The 16,466-nt window shown below is 36.9% G+C and overlaps 1 protein-coding gene across 2 annotated transcripts in view; it reads right to left on the bottom strand.

Annotated features, from left to right (window-relative positions):
* Positions 1-16,466, bottom strand: part of ATP13A3 (ATPase 13A3) — a 57,521-nt gene that overhangs the window by 29,344 nt on the left and 11,711 nt on the right. For both annotated transcript variants that reach the window (XM_058421920.1, XM_040074065.2), the window contains exons 3-8: positions 7,699-7,792; positions 5,790-5,963; positions 5,097-5,267; positions 4,711-4,781; positions 1,076-1,156; positions 285-354 (exon numbers count right to left, since the gene is read on the bottom strand). In XM_058421920.1, coding sequence (XP_058277903.1) covers positions 285-354; positions 1,076-1,156; positions 4,711-4,781; positions 5,097-5,267; positions 5,790-5,963; positions 7,699-7,792 — 661 coding nt within the window. The remainder of the gene's footprint in view (positions 1-284; positions 355-1,075; positions 1,157-4,710; positions 4,782-5,096; positions 5,268-5,789; positions 5,964-7,698; positions 7,793-16,466) is intronic.

Raw genomic sequence — 16,466 nt, 5'->3', positions numbered from 1 at the left:
ACTACAAAAAATAAATAAGATGCTGACCCTTTCAAAGAATTCTGACAGGTTTTCTAATGTCATTACTAAGGCACCAGGCTGTGAACTCTGGAGAGCTTATAGCTGAGGCCTCTTTGATCTTTAGCTCTAAGAAGAGTTGGAGAGCTCAAAAAATTTGTATAGATGATTTTGTTTTACAATGCTGGGCTCTAGGGGAAGGTTTACAACAGTCTATAGTCATTGGACTAGAAATAACTTTCAATTATATAGCTTTTTTCTTTAATTTGTTAAAGAAAAGATTTTACCTCCTTAACCAGAAGCTTAAAAATGGAAGGCACTTTCACAGCAATTTCATTTACTCCATAGAATGCTTTTCTGCATTAAAAAAAAAAAAGTGTTAATATTTTTATTAGGAGTCTTATTGATGTCAAAGTAATTCCACTAATCTGATAAAGCATAATATGTCCCTAAATCTGCGATTCTCTTCTTACTTATCATAGTTTCAAAAAATGCTTTTTCAAAAAAAAAAAAAAAAAACATTTACCTAGTGAGATGTTCCAATACAAAGATAATTTTATACTTCAATTTAAACTGTATCTTATTTTTTAGATTCTTTCATAACAAGATTTCTCTGTAAACTGTATATAGGTCCAATGTTATTAAATATTCATTCTGAAAGCCAGTATGTGAGTCTCATTAACCTAAGCTTAAAGAAGTGTTCAGTCTTACCCTGCAGTACAACACCTTTCAAGGTCCTGTATCTTAGTTTTATTCTAAGAACGAAGAAAGGCACATCATGAAAGAAGGAGCAAGAAACCAAGCTCTGATGGGACCAGAGCTGGTTAAATGACAGTGACATGAAAAAGCTCTTAAAATTATCTGAGGGGAAAGGCTTTTATATTAGAATAAGACACAAATTATCAGAAGATGAATTGATAAGCAAATAGATGCTCCCATATTTCAACCTGTATGAAGGTCTCATTTTCAAAAAAAAATCAGACACTGATCACTCAATTGTCTTCTGGGCTTTTTAACACTCCGAGCATAGGTAATGAAACATAAACAATTCTTCCCTAAAATACTACTGCAATATTACCTGTAATCATGCATTCCCTTTGTCAGTCCTGTGCTGTGTTCGTTATGAATTGCAGAGCAGAAGGTAGATTCATCTAGACCTCTAAATAAAGGAAAAGTCAATAAGTTATTTAAGAAAACTGATACATAAAATGAAGTCTTCAGTGACTCAAAAGAGCTAGGTCTTTGCCAAGAGCTATACACTATTTTATAAAACAACAAAATCTATGGACTAATGCGTTCTTAGCTGTTTTTGTCACAACTGGAAATGCCAATGACACATTAAAAGCAATCTTCTTGTTGATATATCTTACTCTGTAGGATAGTCATACCTATTCCAATGAAAATGGAGACACTTAAAAAATGAAGGATAATACTAGCATAAGTACTATTCAAAGGCCTTCAAAAAACAGGCAAGTTTTATAAAACATTATATGAAATCAATGTGGATTAATGTTTAATTATCTTCATTTGACTTTAAGCAGTAATGGAAGTATTTTAGAAATAATTATTAATCTATTCATTAAATAAATCTATACCACAGCTATTTTGCAGCATCCTACTATCACAATGTTATTGATGACTAGCAAAAATACATTCTACATTTTCGGTTCTTTCTTATCACCAGAAGACTCATTTTCACAGGACTTCTCCACATGCTGTGAAAGCCAATGCTGTGCTTCAGGAAATCTGCACACATGCAGAAACACTTAAACATCATTATGTTTACAGCTATGGGATTGTGTTAATAATTAAACTCAGTAAATCAGATGTTTGCTGCCCAATATCCAGGCAGTTTCTCATGGACATACTTCAGATGCACAGGAAAATATCGTCACCTTCCAAAAGGTTTTCACAGATGCCATAACAAAACCAGCACTATACTTGAATGTTTTTTATATTGGATATCTATTATTTTTATATTGGGTATCTATTAAGTTATCTATCAAAAACGATTCGGAGTTGTCCCAGTGGAAAAAAAGAAAAACTCTTTATTGTGCATATTTAGTAACAGTTTTTCCAGTCCCTAGAACAGAGGGAAAGCTTTAAATATCCTCACTACTGCAAAGCCTAGTATCACATTTCCACCAACTGCTTGTACAAGAACAGAAGATCAAAATTATGTGTTAACCTGGCCCTAGGTTACAAGGTTTATCTCTAAACATTTTTAAGTATTTTAAAAATACTATTTTAGATTAAAAAATACACAAAACTCTGTTAATAGCAGTGTCTTTCCTCTCTATCATGAATCATTTTTCTTTTCCCATAGGAAAAGAAATGTAACAGTGGATTTAGGAGGGTCCTAAATTTAGGTGCTCTATATGCAAATATGAATATGTATGTGTGCAATGCCCATGCAAAGACAGAGCTTCTAGCACAGCATTCTCTGCTTTTTACACTACTGCTACAGACTGAATTCCCAGGGCATTAAGAAGAAAAAAATAATCCCTGTGGGCAGAGTTTATTATATCAAGCACTCATCAACCCACTCAGAAATTCAGTTGACAGTAGCTAAAACAAAACAGACATCCAAGGTCAGAGTTGCATCCTCTTTGGCCTTATGATCAAGTCTGACTTAGTCCAAGAACAATTACACTTGCATTTCCTGTGTTTGAAACAGTGATCTTAATATTATGGTAATATAAAAAGAACAATGATATGAAACTCAAACTCTCATAACTGAATTAGTTGCCCAAGAAATCTTAATTTGCCCCTCTTCTGTATTGTGCTAAGCCCTTCATTATGTGATCAAACTGTTCTGTCTCTGAGTACTTACATCACTGGCAGCCCAAAGTGAATGCTCTTCATGACGCAGTGTTGTGCTAAGATCACAGCTACAAGCTTGCTGCCTGCTTTAAGGGCTTTACTATAAAGTCACTGTCTCTTTATAAATATTAACTTGATTCTCTACCACGTTATTAGGTAATATCAATTTTTTGGTTTATACATATAAACTGAAGAGCAGAATAAGAAAAAGTATCTTGGAGAAGGGCAAATTTTTCGAGTCTTCTTCTCAGAATATTTATCATTCACAAGCTCAGATATTTCGCACATGTTATCTAGTACTTCACTACATGACCAGACACTTTAGAGAAAAGTTGTAACAAACTGGCATTTTTATCTGACCTTGTGGAAAAGTGACTTAGTGCTTTAATAGTATCCAGTATGTCTCAGATCCAGTTCTTTCTCCTCTTTATTATTCAATAGCTAAGTAATCCTGTCCAGCTCAGCTACTGTACCTGACTAAACAAGTGGCCAGGCTCAGTCATGGCTAATACATCAAACAAATGAAAGTTTGGCTTATCAGCAAGAATGTGATTGAATAAATGCCCACATAACTTCACAGGCATATCTGAGATTTTTCCAGGGCTTATAAATTGGCTGAGTTATCACAAGAACATCAAAAGGCACAGTCAAATAGCCACAAATGCCAAGTTTCAAGTCACTGCTTTAATGCTAAGGAACAACATTTTTTTCTAAACACATAGAGTCATATTATTTTTTTCCAATACCTGTTCTTAACATACAAGCACAGTTTCTTAATCTCATCTGTGGGAACTATTCCCTTTGAGCAGTTTAAATTAGGAGCACTATAGGCATGAAAACAGGAGCCTGAAATGCAAAATGATGAGCGTCACTACCCGCACAACTGTATTTCATGGGAGGCTTAACACAAAAAATGCATAGAAAGCTTTTAATTCCTTACTCCTGAACTGAGGCATTTCCACCCTCCCAGATGATGACTGCTCAGTTTTGGAACTGCTTGTGCTATAATAATTTCTTAAAATTGTTTTCATTGCTGATAACTTTCCATATTATTTGGACACACTTATTTTGGGGAAAAAAAAATCTCCACATGATGGTTCAATGCAGTGAACACTGGTTTAAGTTTAAAAGAGATTATATTTCTGATCTGAATTTATTATTTTAATGGGCAGTTGCCAAAAAAATTGAGAAGTCTGTGCTCATTTAACTTGTGGCACTGTGAGCTGCCCTTAGGACAGAAAGAAAAGCTTTCTTCTTCAACCCTAACATCATGCAACGGTGCTGCTAGATAAAAGAAAATACAGTGCATCACAAGCTATTGCTGCCCACTAAAAGACATTTTTTATCAGTGCAATTGACCTGTTTCTGTTACTAAAGAGTAACAAAAGATGGACCGGATCCAGCTCAGCTGAACTAAAACGTAGAAACAGACCTACACAAAGATGAGTAAAAAAGGTATTTGGTGATTTCCCCTTCTTCCTAGATACTCCTTTTGGGTCTAGCTAAGCAACACAAAAAACCTAAGTTATTCCACCATAAGCAAAGTTTTTGAGTGTAGAAGTACTACTGTTCATAGAAGTACTACTGTCTATGAGCAAGGGCTCAGATTCTCAAGTAACACTCCAAGAACAGGCAAAAAAGCCTGCAGAGGCATGCAGTCTACCACCCTAAACAAATCACACTTGATAAAGGCAGATTCAACAAACACCTTCCTTCCAAATTTGTACCGAGCTAAAATCTCCCTGGCCTCACTGTGGTTCAAACAAAGAGTCAGTGAGCTAAGACAGCTGGTCAGAAAATAACACAAATTTTCAGCATGTTCTTAACATGCTATTTTATCTTTTAAAAAATGCAGTTCAAAGCACAACACATACAGAAAATTATTCTTACCGCACAACATCAAAACTTTGAACTGAATCATTCCAAAAATACTTCACACTGTGATGCGTGAAATAACGAATCTGTAAGGGCAACAAAATGTAGATGTTAAACTGCTACCACTTAACATCTCTTTTCTGACTGACTTTATTCTGAGAGGTGACAATGAATTTAGAAAAGCTTCACTGAAAAATGAATACTTTTCTTTCAACATAATCTTTCATGCTTTCCACAATTTCCAGTAACAGGTTATTGAGGAGATTTTTGTTCCACCCAACGAATGAGTTAGCCTTTCAAACAAAAGTAGTAGCTCACATGTGCTGTGCTGTGTGTGTTTATTATCAATAGTATTTGAGATACTTGAGAATTAGCCAGCATAGTATTGCAAGTTTACTTACAGGCAAATATTTTTTCAAATCATTTTTATTTTCTTCTGCAGGAGATTCAGAGAAATGAACAGCATGGCCATTTGAAACCTTGTGCATGATAGGCTTAGGATTCTGTAAAGGATTGGCTCCCAAGGAAGGCATAATGCGAACCTTTGCACAAAACCATATCTTGAATTCATCCTTAAAAAGAGGGGGAAAAATTAGTTAGCAGAAAGAGCATTTAAACAGCATTTTACTACAATAGCTGTAGCAAAATCATAGATTAGCAGAGCCCATATAGAATTACAGAACGTATCTCCAAGTTAGTATCAGCTACCTTAAGAATAATTTTCTTTCCACAATTCCAAAAGCTTATTTTTGCACTTGGGTCAGCAGTTACACCTTACTTCAAAAAATGTATCTTTGCTGAACAAGGAAAGGATGTTTCAGCTTATATGAACAAGGTATTTGTTCTGCAACTGTTGATGACAACAGCATTCATGTAGTTGATTCTTAAAACTGAAAGACAGACTATTCACTATGCCCACTGCAAACAGCTGCCAGGCTTCCCACACAGGCAGCAAAGCTGCACACAGTCCCCAGGAGCACCGTTCTGCACTGCTGGAAAACACAGTCATGTCTACACTGCAAGGCAAGGACTGGTGGCCTCCAGCAAGCAGGAGGAACTGCAGGCAGGGAGAAGCACATCCCCTGTGCACTTACAGTTGTTCTCAGCAGAACCACCTCACAGTCTTTAAGCGCAGTCCTTTTGCACGTTGCTTTCACACGCCACTGGGGCATCCAGTAGAGGAGGAGGAGAAGAAAGCCACCAGAACAGATCACTCCTATGGTAACTAGCACCAACTTCCAGCGACACAGATCATAGCCATAGATCTCCTGCATGGAAGCAGAAACAAATAATGATGGCTCTCTTAATTACCGTGGCTCGGGATGCCAACATTAATTTTTCATAACATGCAAACAAAATTTAAAGCAAACAAAATTTCAAAGCCGTTTCCTCTTTTTTTTTTTTTCCTTTTCTAGGGGAAGGAAAGATTTGAAACACTTAATACATTACAGAAGCAAAAAGGAACATTGTTTTGCTTAGTCAGAAATACAAACATCAATAAAAGCCTGACAGAGGCAGATCATCCACGCCGTGTAAAACATTTCATTGCAAGACTGTCTCCTCTCTGCACTGCTCCCTAAGGACTGAGGTTGCAATACAACCTGCCTTAACTCAGTGAACAACATTTTTGACCATGACACAGCACAAGTCAGCTGAACATTTAAGAGCAAAAGCGTGCGGTTTTGTCAAATGCTGATTTTATAACATAGCATTTGATTAGTTAGCATTCAGTTATGAATTACTACTGCAGGCTGAAATTCACACATTCTAAAAAAGGCCCTAAATATGTCAAACATCACTTTTAGTAGAGAATTTTGCTTATTTTGCCTGCCATTTAACAAGACTTTACAAACTCCAAACCACACTCAAAGGTTTTGTAACTTGTGCTGGTTACAAAAATCCTTCTCCCATGAAAAAATCCCAAGTATTCCATGTGCAAGCACCAACTTCACTTGATGACAGCCAGGAACAGAAAATAAATTACTGAATTACTGGACACTGTGTTACATTCCTGAGTTTCACATTACATCATTAGATTATATTTCCTGCAGTAAAAGGGCAATGAAGTTTCCCATTGAGTCCCACCCATTGTTCATATTGACATGAATTTCTTGGATTTTTTTTTTTTTTCATTAAACAGTGTTAGAAATTGTTTAAACTCCTTTCTTAAGAAAAGGCTTTTCAAGTTTGTTTTGCCACCTTCTCTGATGACAAAAAGCAGAAATAAAAACCACTCTTTCTTACCCCCAAAACATGCTTCAGCAATAAAACAGGAGAGTGAAAGACAGTGAGAGAAGTTAATGCTTCTTTTTATGACAAAATAAAATTATTTCTGAAAAAAATATTAATTTTAGTGATCAGGCCATAAGTATCTCCTGTTCTAAAGTGCATTTGCTTACTTTCTGTATTGGAGCTGTCTAGTGAAGAACTACTTTTCCTAGCAGTGTGCACAAGGACAGAACAAGAACTTCATTTCACAGAAACCTATAATTTTTTGAAACAAAAATCCCTACATAATCCCTACCAAATGGACTAGAAAAATCCTTATGAACCCCAAGTGGGCTAGAAATTGTAAGATTAGCTGCTAGTACTTTCCTGTCAAAGCTTATTGCTTCGAATCACATTATAAAGTATTAACCTGTTTTAAAATACAACAAAAAATCTCCAGGATTTGGTAGGAAAAAAACCCAATTAACCAAAGAACAACAAAATAACAGTAATAATTAAAAAAATCAAAACACAACTCACTTTGTTTCCATTTTCACGTGTAAAAGTAGAAATGTTAAGCGCCAAAATGTGTTATCTATTGGACTGACCTTAACAAAAAACTTTCCTATTCCAAGACTAATTTCTTAATACCAAAAAAATATTGCCAAGGATAATCTTATAAAATTGATTTAAATTGAACAATCCACTTCCCAATGCAATACTCCCCCATTAAATAGAAAAACCTGAAAATGTGTTTCTTTCATTGTATAAAAACAGATTAACAAAATTCATTACCATCTCATCTTCCTCTGCTTTATTGACATATTTCTTTTCTTCTTTCTCCATGTTTAGTTTGATATGGAACTTCTCAACTTGAGATATGGAAGACCTTCAACAAGACAAGAATTAAAAACTGAAGCAACATTACTGGTTTTACACCAAAGTTTTAGGTCACTTCAAGTTTCTTTCAGTAAGTGCATACATAAAACACAACACTGACAAAATATTAGTATTTATCTTCAATTTGCACTGTTAACTAGTTTCTAGCAGTAACTATCCAAAGAGGTCAATAAAGCTTTATGATTGAACATCAGACAAAAGAAGTGAAATACTGCAGAAACATCAGGCTTTAAAAGAGGGGCAAGGAGCTTGTACCAATTTAACTTGGCTACATTCTACATGCAGCAAGCTGGCTTTGGTACATTCTACAAGCTTCATGATGGAAATGTAAATTACTCCTGTTTTTTTTAAAAAAAAAAAAAAAAAAAAAAAAAAGCTTAAAAGTAGGTCAATGTTACACATTTGTATCACTCTATATGTAATAGCTCCAATCAGATGCTTTCAGAAGTCAGGCTCTCTGAAAAGCACAGTACCCCAGAGACCTACACTTCTCATATGAGCCGAAGAATAAATACATCCTTAAAAATGTTTAGTCCTCAGTTTATTATTGCTAAATGAAGACACGCTTTCTGGCCAGTCTTTCCCCTTCTTTCCAATTCCTCTTCTATTCAGTTTGCATCAAAATCTCTCACAGTTGCTAATCTTGAGAAGTGCTCTGAGGATAGATTATGATCACAATTTTCATGAATAAGAAAACACATGGAAAAGATATGGCACTGTCTATGAGATGAATGTAGTGCACACAGATCCCTACTTCAAAAGGGGAAAACTACAAACAAAGGCTACAAAACACTGTGAGGCTTATCAGAATCTTCCTCACCACATAAGCAAGTAAAATCAAAAGTACCATGTCAAAAAGCCAAATTTTTGAAATTAAAACTGCATCTAACTTTCATTTGGGCACCTCTGTATATGTTAATTGTATACAATTTATAATTAATGCACAGGAACAAACAACTACTGCAATTAAAATCACTAAATAGCCAAGACATAGATTAACTATCATTCTCTGCATCGACATGGTACAGCCTTCAATTTAATTTACTGCACATACATAAATCTCTCGGAAGACAGCACTTACTACCACAGCTTATACCCAGTTCTCAAGTATTAAGTCCCACCACAGGTATTAAGTCCCAGCACAAGCAGCTACTCTAACTGTCCTTTTTCAGGCTGTCATTAGTATTAGGTAGCACCAGAGGTACAATCACTATCAACTTCTCTGTCATTAACTCCCCAGCATTTCCACAAACTGAATCACCAGACTCCCAAGTGAGATCCTCTCAAAGCCAGCCCCTGGATCCATGCACTTACATTCAGCAGCAATGCCAGCTCCAAAGGGCCCCTCCTCCCATCTCCTGCAGCTTATCCACAGCATCACATCTGCACATGTTTTCTGCATCCTAACATCTCCTTCCCAGTTAACCCAATAAATGAAGCAGGAACCCTACAAGAAACATTTCCTTTGCTACCCAAAACTGGATCTCCTGAGAAATCTATTTCCACTGCTGGGTAAGGTCCTAGTAGAAGAAACACACCCACAAAGGAGAGAATCACATCACAGCACAGAGCTGAGTCTCAGGTGAGAAGCAGCTCAGTACTTCATAAATTGAGTGCTTGATAGAGCTGGCATTTTGTTCTGAATGTAAGAATCTAACTTGGCAACAGCTGCCTCCTTTGATTGGAACATCAGCTCATACTTCCCTTGTCTTGTTAAGCTGAAAATTTTCTATTGCTATACCGTAATTTTACTACAGATTTATTTGGAAATTAAGCCATACAAGTCATTAAAGTTCTTAACAACACTTTTGTTTAAATTGCCACTTTTCTTGACTAATGAGCTTTCCACCCTGGGAAAGACATATATAATACATAAAACCAGTTAAAATCTGTCCTAAATCTACACAGGACTGCTAAGAAAGCTCCTGAGGACAATTTCTGAATTAATCACATCAAACAACTTTATGTACATCATACAAATCACATTTTCAATCAAGAAGTCATGCAGCCAGAAAAAGTTCTGTGTATTTACAGAATTATACTTCTAATAGAGTTCACAGCTCCAGGAAAGAATTATTAGGTTAATCATATTTGAACTAGTGTGCTCTTAAACAAACACACACTTTCCTGCTATAATGCACAGTAACATCAAAAAGGGTGCCTGCAGGCAACCTTGACGGACATATCAAGCAGGAACTTCATACAGGAAAGCACAAGGCAGAAAAATAAATGCAAACCGCTTCCAGATCAATGGATCTGAACTGAGATTTCCATATGGCCAATATGTCAGCACAGGGACCTTACGGGACATCACGGCAGTGTGAGAGAGAAGTGCAACTGCCTTCATTTAGGGTTGTTCCACTGCTGGGAATGAACATCAGGTTGTGGGTCTGAAGAAGGATGAAAGGAAATCTCAGCACCAGCAATAATTCCTGTGATTCAGTAAGCTCTTTGAACAGCTGGATAGAATCAGACAGGGAATACATGAGGAGAATTAGGAGGCTATTTCTGACTCACATCATTAGCTCCATCTGCATTATTTTATACAGACTCATTTACTGAACAACCTTCAGCTACCACACATTCTCAACATGGCACATACTGCTGGTAACTTTCCATATTAAACTCCAATTCAAACCTCTAAATTTAAAAAGCATTATAGAGATATTTTCTTTGTTGATGGGTCAGGAAAATGATTCCTATTCCACAACAAAGAACTGTACTCTTCCCCCTATCACATCCCTTCTGGCACACCATCACCCCAAGCATGTCATCAAGAGTTCAAATGAATAAGTTCTTTGGTTTGTCTCCCAGTGCCCTGCTGAAAGCTGGGGTTGAATAACACCACCTGGACTCTCCAGGGCTGCCTGCTTTGGTGACTTCAGGCTGCTGGTCAGACTGAAAAAATCTTACCAATTCAGAAGAGACTAGCAATCTGCATTCCTAATAATGTTTTATTTCATTCCTTCTATAATGTGATGGGGAATTAAACATTTCACTACTTTAAATATTTAATTAAAGATTTAAATATAAAACTTGGACTTTTCAGACTATGAGAGAGTATGACATTTTACTAGTACTCAAACTGAAGTGAGGTGGAAATCCACTTGCAATAAACAAGATGAAAATGGGAATATCCAAATATAATGTGCCTCTGATGTACATTACAGGCTGCCACTTAGCCTTTCCCTGGCCATGGAGTGAACAGCCAGAGAAATCCTCTACCCCCTTTTAACAAATTGAAAATAGCAACCTTTTAAAGAAAGAAGACTTATAACCAATGGAAATGGTGAAAGTTAATATCACTCCACTCATAATTTTTACTTCCTGAGTTACTATTGTATAGCTAAGCATATAGCTAAGCATATTCCAGAGTCAGAGTAGTAGAAGTATCAAAAAGGTCTGCAAAGGAAAACGCTGTTTGACACTGAGACTGGGAGAATGAATTCACTTGCAACATTTTGTAACAATGTAGGTAAAAATTTAACAAATAGTCTAGAGATCAGCTGAGCAGTGTCTGAACTGCAAGTACTTCCAAGAGTATACATTTGAGTCACAAGCTTAAACAGTAAATCTGCAACTTTGCAAAACACAGTACATCAAAATTAAGTTGAACAGCATTTCCAATTTGTTAATGTCCTGATGAGTGTACAGCTGTAAGCAGAACAGCACCTGCAGCTTCAGACTGAAGTTGATACTATTTTGGAGCTAAAATAAATCACAAACTGGACCACTGAAGAAATTACAGCAGTGTACAGAGCTTAAAACTATATGCATCCTTCACAATGAAGAAAATGCTGCACTTTTCCTCAATTACTACACCACTCCATATTTGTTCATCTATTTTGACGTAACAACCAGGATACCAAGCAATTGTATCAAAATATTTGTAAATAAACATTTGTAGCAACAGTATAAAAGGTGCAAGCGAAGTCATGGTGTATTTATTGAGGAAATTCTTCTAAAAGCACCAGAGCAAGTCTCCATTAGTACACCTGAAGAGTTCTCCAAGCCACGCTTTTGAAGGTCTACAGGCTTACCTCAAGTCATTTTTCTAACATCTGGCATAATTAGTAAAATACTCCAGTGCAAATTTTAAAAACAAAGGTTTTAAAAACCCTTAGAGTTTGATTTTTTTGGGAGGGGAGCAAAGACAATCTTCCCTTTGTTGTCCTCAACATTTGTCCCAATTCCACAATCCTTAAAAATGAAATAATACACACATTGCTGCCATCTGTTTATTCTTCCAGTTTTTCAACATAAGTGGAAGCTGCTTAGCTTCAAGAGAAAGTTTTTATAAAGTCTGGACAAATTACAGCTCCAAAAGAAGGAACTTTTGATATCTCCTGCAGCCACTGGGTAATTTAAACCCCATTATTTCTCAGATTAAAACATAATTTTTAAAGCTGAAATCTTTAATAAAATCCATGTATGGATAAACACTAAAAAATTATCAAGTTATTACTTTTGCATATGCTCTTATTATCTGTCTGCTTAAAATACGTGAGTAAACTTACACATTTGTATCTTAAACACTCCCTACTTTATTCTTTTTAGATTTTTGTAAAAATTCCTGCGATAACTAACAGTTTCTCTTACCAACAAGCAGTCCAGCAGCTGTCCTCTGCACTTGCTTTTGTTACCATGAGTTAGCGAGGCAGTTCTTAATAACGGAGACCCTATCTACAAGGGAAGTCCTGACAAATGAACTATTTTGTCTAAAATCTAAAAAAAGTCTCCAAGGGCTTTTCAAACTGTTATCAAAAGATTAACATATCAAAGAAAATTTGGCACTGCTTGGAATGCTTTTTTTTTCCCTCTTCCCTCCAGTGTGGCCGAACAATTGCAAGACTGTGGCCGGGCTGGCGCGGAGGCTGCGCTTCCAGGCATCAGCAGCCCGGTCCAGCTCCTTCTATTCAAACAACAAATGCCTCCCCAGGAGCCTGCAGACACTTGCAGGGCTATGCACAAGCCCTGATACTATCTGCCCAGCTAAAAGCATCTATGCTTCTGACCAAACCCTTCCTTGTATTTACAGCGGTTGTGAGTGAAGACAACAACATTCATTTTGAGGAGCCAAAGGCAGCAGGTCAGAAATGCACGCACTTCTCATTCTCAGCATTTTGCAGTTTATCACAGAGCATAATGAAGCAATCACACACACCAGATGAGAAGACCTTTAGAGACCGAGTGCTACAAAGCTAAGAAAGTGAACACATTGTCACTACTTGAACATCACAGAAACAAGGTACTTTTCTGTGCAAGGCAACACTCAATCAACTCTGCTTTGGTATGAGCACAAAAGGCAAACCAAGAGATGTAGCAAGGCAGACAGAAAAAGCAGGAGACACATGAGAGAGGCCAAACTACAAATTCACCTCTGTGCAAAGATTAATACAAGTAAATCTTCCTAAGCACCCTACATAATCACTCTCAATAAATAAATCAAACAAAGGAAACTAATACAGGAAGAAAATTAAGAACAAAAAAAACCTGACTGACCTGTCTAGAAAACAATCGAACACGATTCCTATTCCTGACATCTGAGCTATTCTCCTAGCAAGTGACTCGCCTGGCTCTCCTGGGTCCAAACAGGCTACTAAAGGACTAAAACTCCTCTTTCAGAACTTATTTACAACAAGTACATCCTCCACTAAGAGCCACCTTACCCCTCTTGTTGTCAAAATAGCTTGATGTCATGAAAAGCCTTTCTATATTTCTGAATAAAAAACACCTTGAAAGTCATCTTCAACTGTATCCTCAGTAGCTGCCAAAACACAGGAAAAAATGGAGGTTTTTTGCAACTTGAAAGTTAAAAATTATTTAGTCACTCAGAAATTCAAAATTCCTTCACTTCAGAGCCATACTTTCAACAATTTATCCCAAGAAGAAATCAACCCTACAAGGGAACAGACCTTACAAAGGCAGTGTTTACCACTAGGGGTTATTCCTGTCACAGTACCATGAGATTCTCACGTACTGAGATCAGTTACCAAACAGTCCATTTTTTCCAAATATGATAGTAAAAGTTTTTGGGATTTATACAATGGGCCTAAAAAGGGAGTAAAAGAATTGCTATACATACACTAAACACCACTAGTGTTCAATCTCTGCCATACCAGCAGTAATGAAATTAAAACTGATGAAATACTCAAACTGGAAGAACCGTAACTGGCCAGGAAGAGGAATGAATATATCTTCTATGAAAATATTCCATCTGAAAATACATCCAACTTCTTAGGAAAGATGAAAACTCAGCCTGGGTGATAGCTGACCATTAGCAGAAAAGGATGGAAATTCATTTTCCTTGAAATATTTTCCTTGACACAAGGCTAAGCAAATTCAAGGATCAGAAAAAAAAAAAAAAAAAAAAAAAAAAAACCACCACAACTTACAGGCACATTCTTCTCAAAATGTATTTCATAATATGCTGCACATGCTAAAAATTAATCACCAAAAAAAGCAAATTTGGACACAACGTTTCCATCTTGTGCAACATTTCCAGCTTGGACATGAGACCTGTATTTACTTTCCAGTCCTTTTCTTTTACCTAAGATATCTTACTTTAGCATCTATAAAAATAATGTATTATTTCCCAAAATTTCTCCACTGGTGGCTTTTGAAACAGATGGGCAGAATTTGCAGCCATTGAGAATGAAAAAACGACCATTTTAATGCACTTACAATTAAAAATCTTGAGATCTATATAAATGGCTATAAAATAGTCCCGCTAAAATGCACCTGATGACATCCTGTCACCAGTCTATAATCAGGATTCATCAATAGTCTCCGTATCTCCTTAAAGGAAAGAGCTTCTAGGTTGCTCTTTTTGGATTCTCAGTCTCCAAGGAGCTTCTGTACACAGGTATGTCTGCACTCTACATTTTTGCTTCTCTGACTCTGCTTCACTGTTGCAGGTACCCAGGACCACAGCCATGATGCGTGCCCGGTGGATTTTGCTGCACCCTGGACTTGGAAGAATCCGTATGTCTGAGCTGCAGCACAGTGCCAGAGATGTCCCACAGCACCTTGGCAAGCCTGATACTACAAGAGCCTCTTTGCCTGTCCCCAAAACATAAAACCCATGTCACTCAAAGACCACCCTGAAACTCACCTTTACAGGTGATACATGACTTAGCCAAAGGCTTGGGGCTATCACACTTTTGTGACCATAAAAACCAAAAGGTTTATGACTCTTATTTCAATATGCATTACCATGAGCTTACACATGTAATGCACTTGTAAAGCTTTCAGTACTATTTGAGCATATCTGTAATTTTACAAGCATGTGGTTTACAAACACAAGAGATACTCTACTTGAGAGGCAGCCTCACCCTAAGAAATGCACCTTACAAAAATGGGAGCTGATGCAGTTTCCAGCTCTCCAGTAACTTGCTGAACCCTGGAATACTGAGTTATCCCCATAATGTGCAATAGATGCTTGGGTAAGACATACTAACAAAAATCTTCAACTGCACTTTGAAAGGAGTTAAGGTTATAATTTGTACTACAAACACTTTAGTCAACTAACCAAGCTCTAACAATAAGAATGACATAATAGTTTAATGAATACATGGAAATTTTACAAGTACACCAGCTAAATTTTAACAAAGCCCTCCACTCAATACCTATTTTATCACTTCCCATCTTAGGCTTTCTGTTATAATACAAGCTTTTGTTTCTGTGTTTAGGCTTAAGGAAGACCATTGTATCCAACAATCACCAAACCAAAATTGTATTTACATTTGTAGAGTGTATTCTTTGTAAAGTATACTTTTTGCAGGCTCTAATAGCAGTTGCAATGTTTATAGTAGAGTACAGGCTACATTAAGAAAAGATAATTCTACATCTAACAATAAACTCACCATGCCAATTCATCATGATAACGAAGTACTATAGACAATATTACGCTCAAAACTGACTTTCTAACCAGTCTTTAGATCATTATTTTCAGACCACTTAGAAATTTGTTATTAATACAGCAGCAATAAAGAAGTTGAAGATATGTTGGAAGAGAATTTAGGAAAGCTGTTGGTCATCTCAAGGACAATTAGTCAAGCATTTTACCACCTAACTTTCCCAGCATCTCATTTATCTTACCTCAAGCAGCAGCTATTCACATTAATGAAAATTTTCAACTGAAACACCAAGCACCAAACCAAAGCTTGCTCCCACTCTCAGGCTCACAGAAATAGAGTCTTTACCCATTTCCTTTCAGTTTTCTGGATCTCTTACCTAACAGCCATGGGGTGGGGGGGGGGGGAGGTGGGGGAAGAAGACCTGCCCCACAGTCAGGGAATCCAACGAAGCATACATTTATTTTGGATGCTTATTAGTTCTTTTGTCTCTTGGAAGAGTACACCAGACCCTTGGGTTAGACTTCACAGACTGTTTTGTTTGTTCTTGGAAGAGAAAGTTAAACTGTTCCAAATACCTTGGGTAAGGCATGGCGCCATTACACCCAGCGTGAGCTCTCAATAGCTGAGCACCGAGGCTGTTTCCAAAGAAACCCTCCTTTCTCACAAGAGGCGTGAACTTTACTCAGCCCTTCTATGTGATTAAATAACCAAGACTATTATGGTTAGATAATGGGGATGGCAAAGATGCCCCATCCCAGCACCAAGAGACCCACAGCCATTCTAGTGGAGAACTGGGAGTCTGAA

Source organism: Hirundo rustica, chromosome 10 (assembly GCF_015227805.2).
Source record: "Hirundo rustica isolate bHirRus1 chromosome 10, bHirRus1.pri.v3, whole genome shotgun sequence".
NCBI classification, from domain to species: Eukaryota; Metazoa; Chordata; class Aves; order Passeriformes; family Hirundinidae; genus Hirundo; species Hirundo rustica.
Note: the sequence above shows the minus strand (reverse complement) of the source record. Positions and strands in the feature narration are given on the sequence as shown.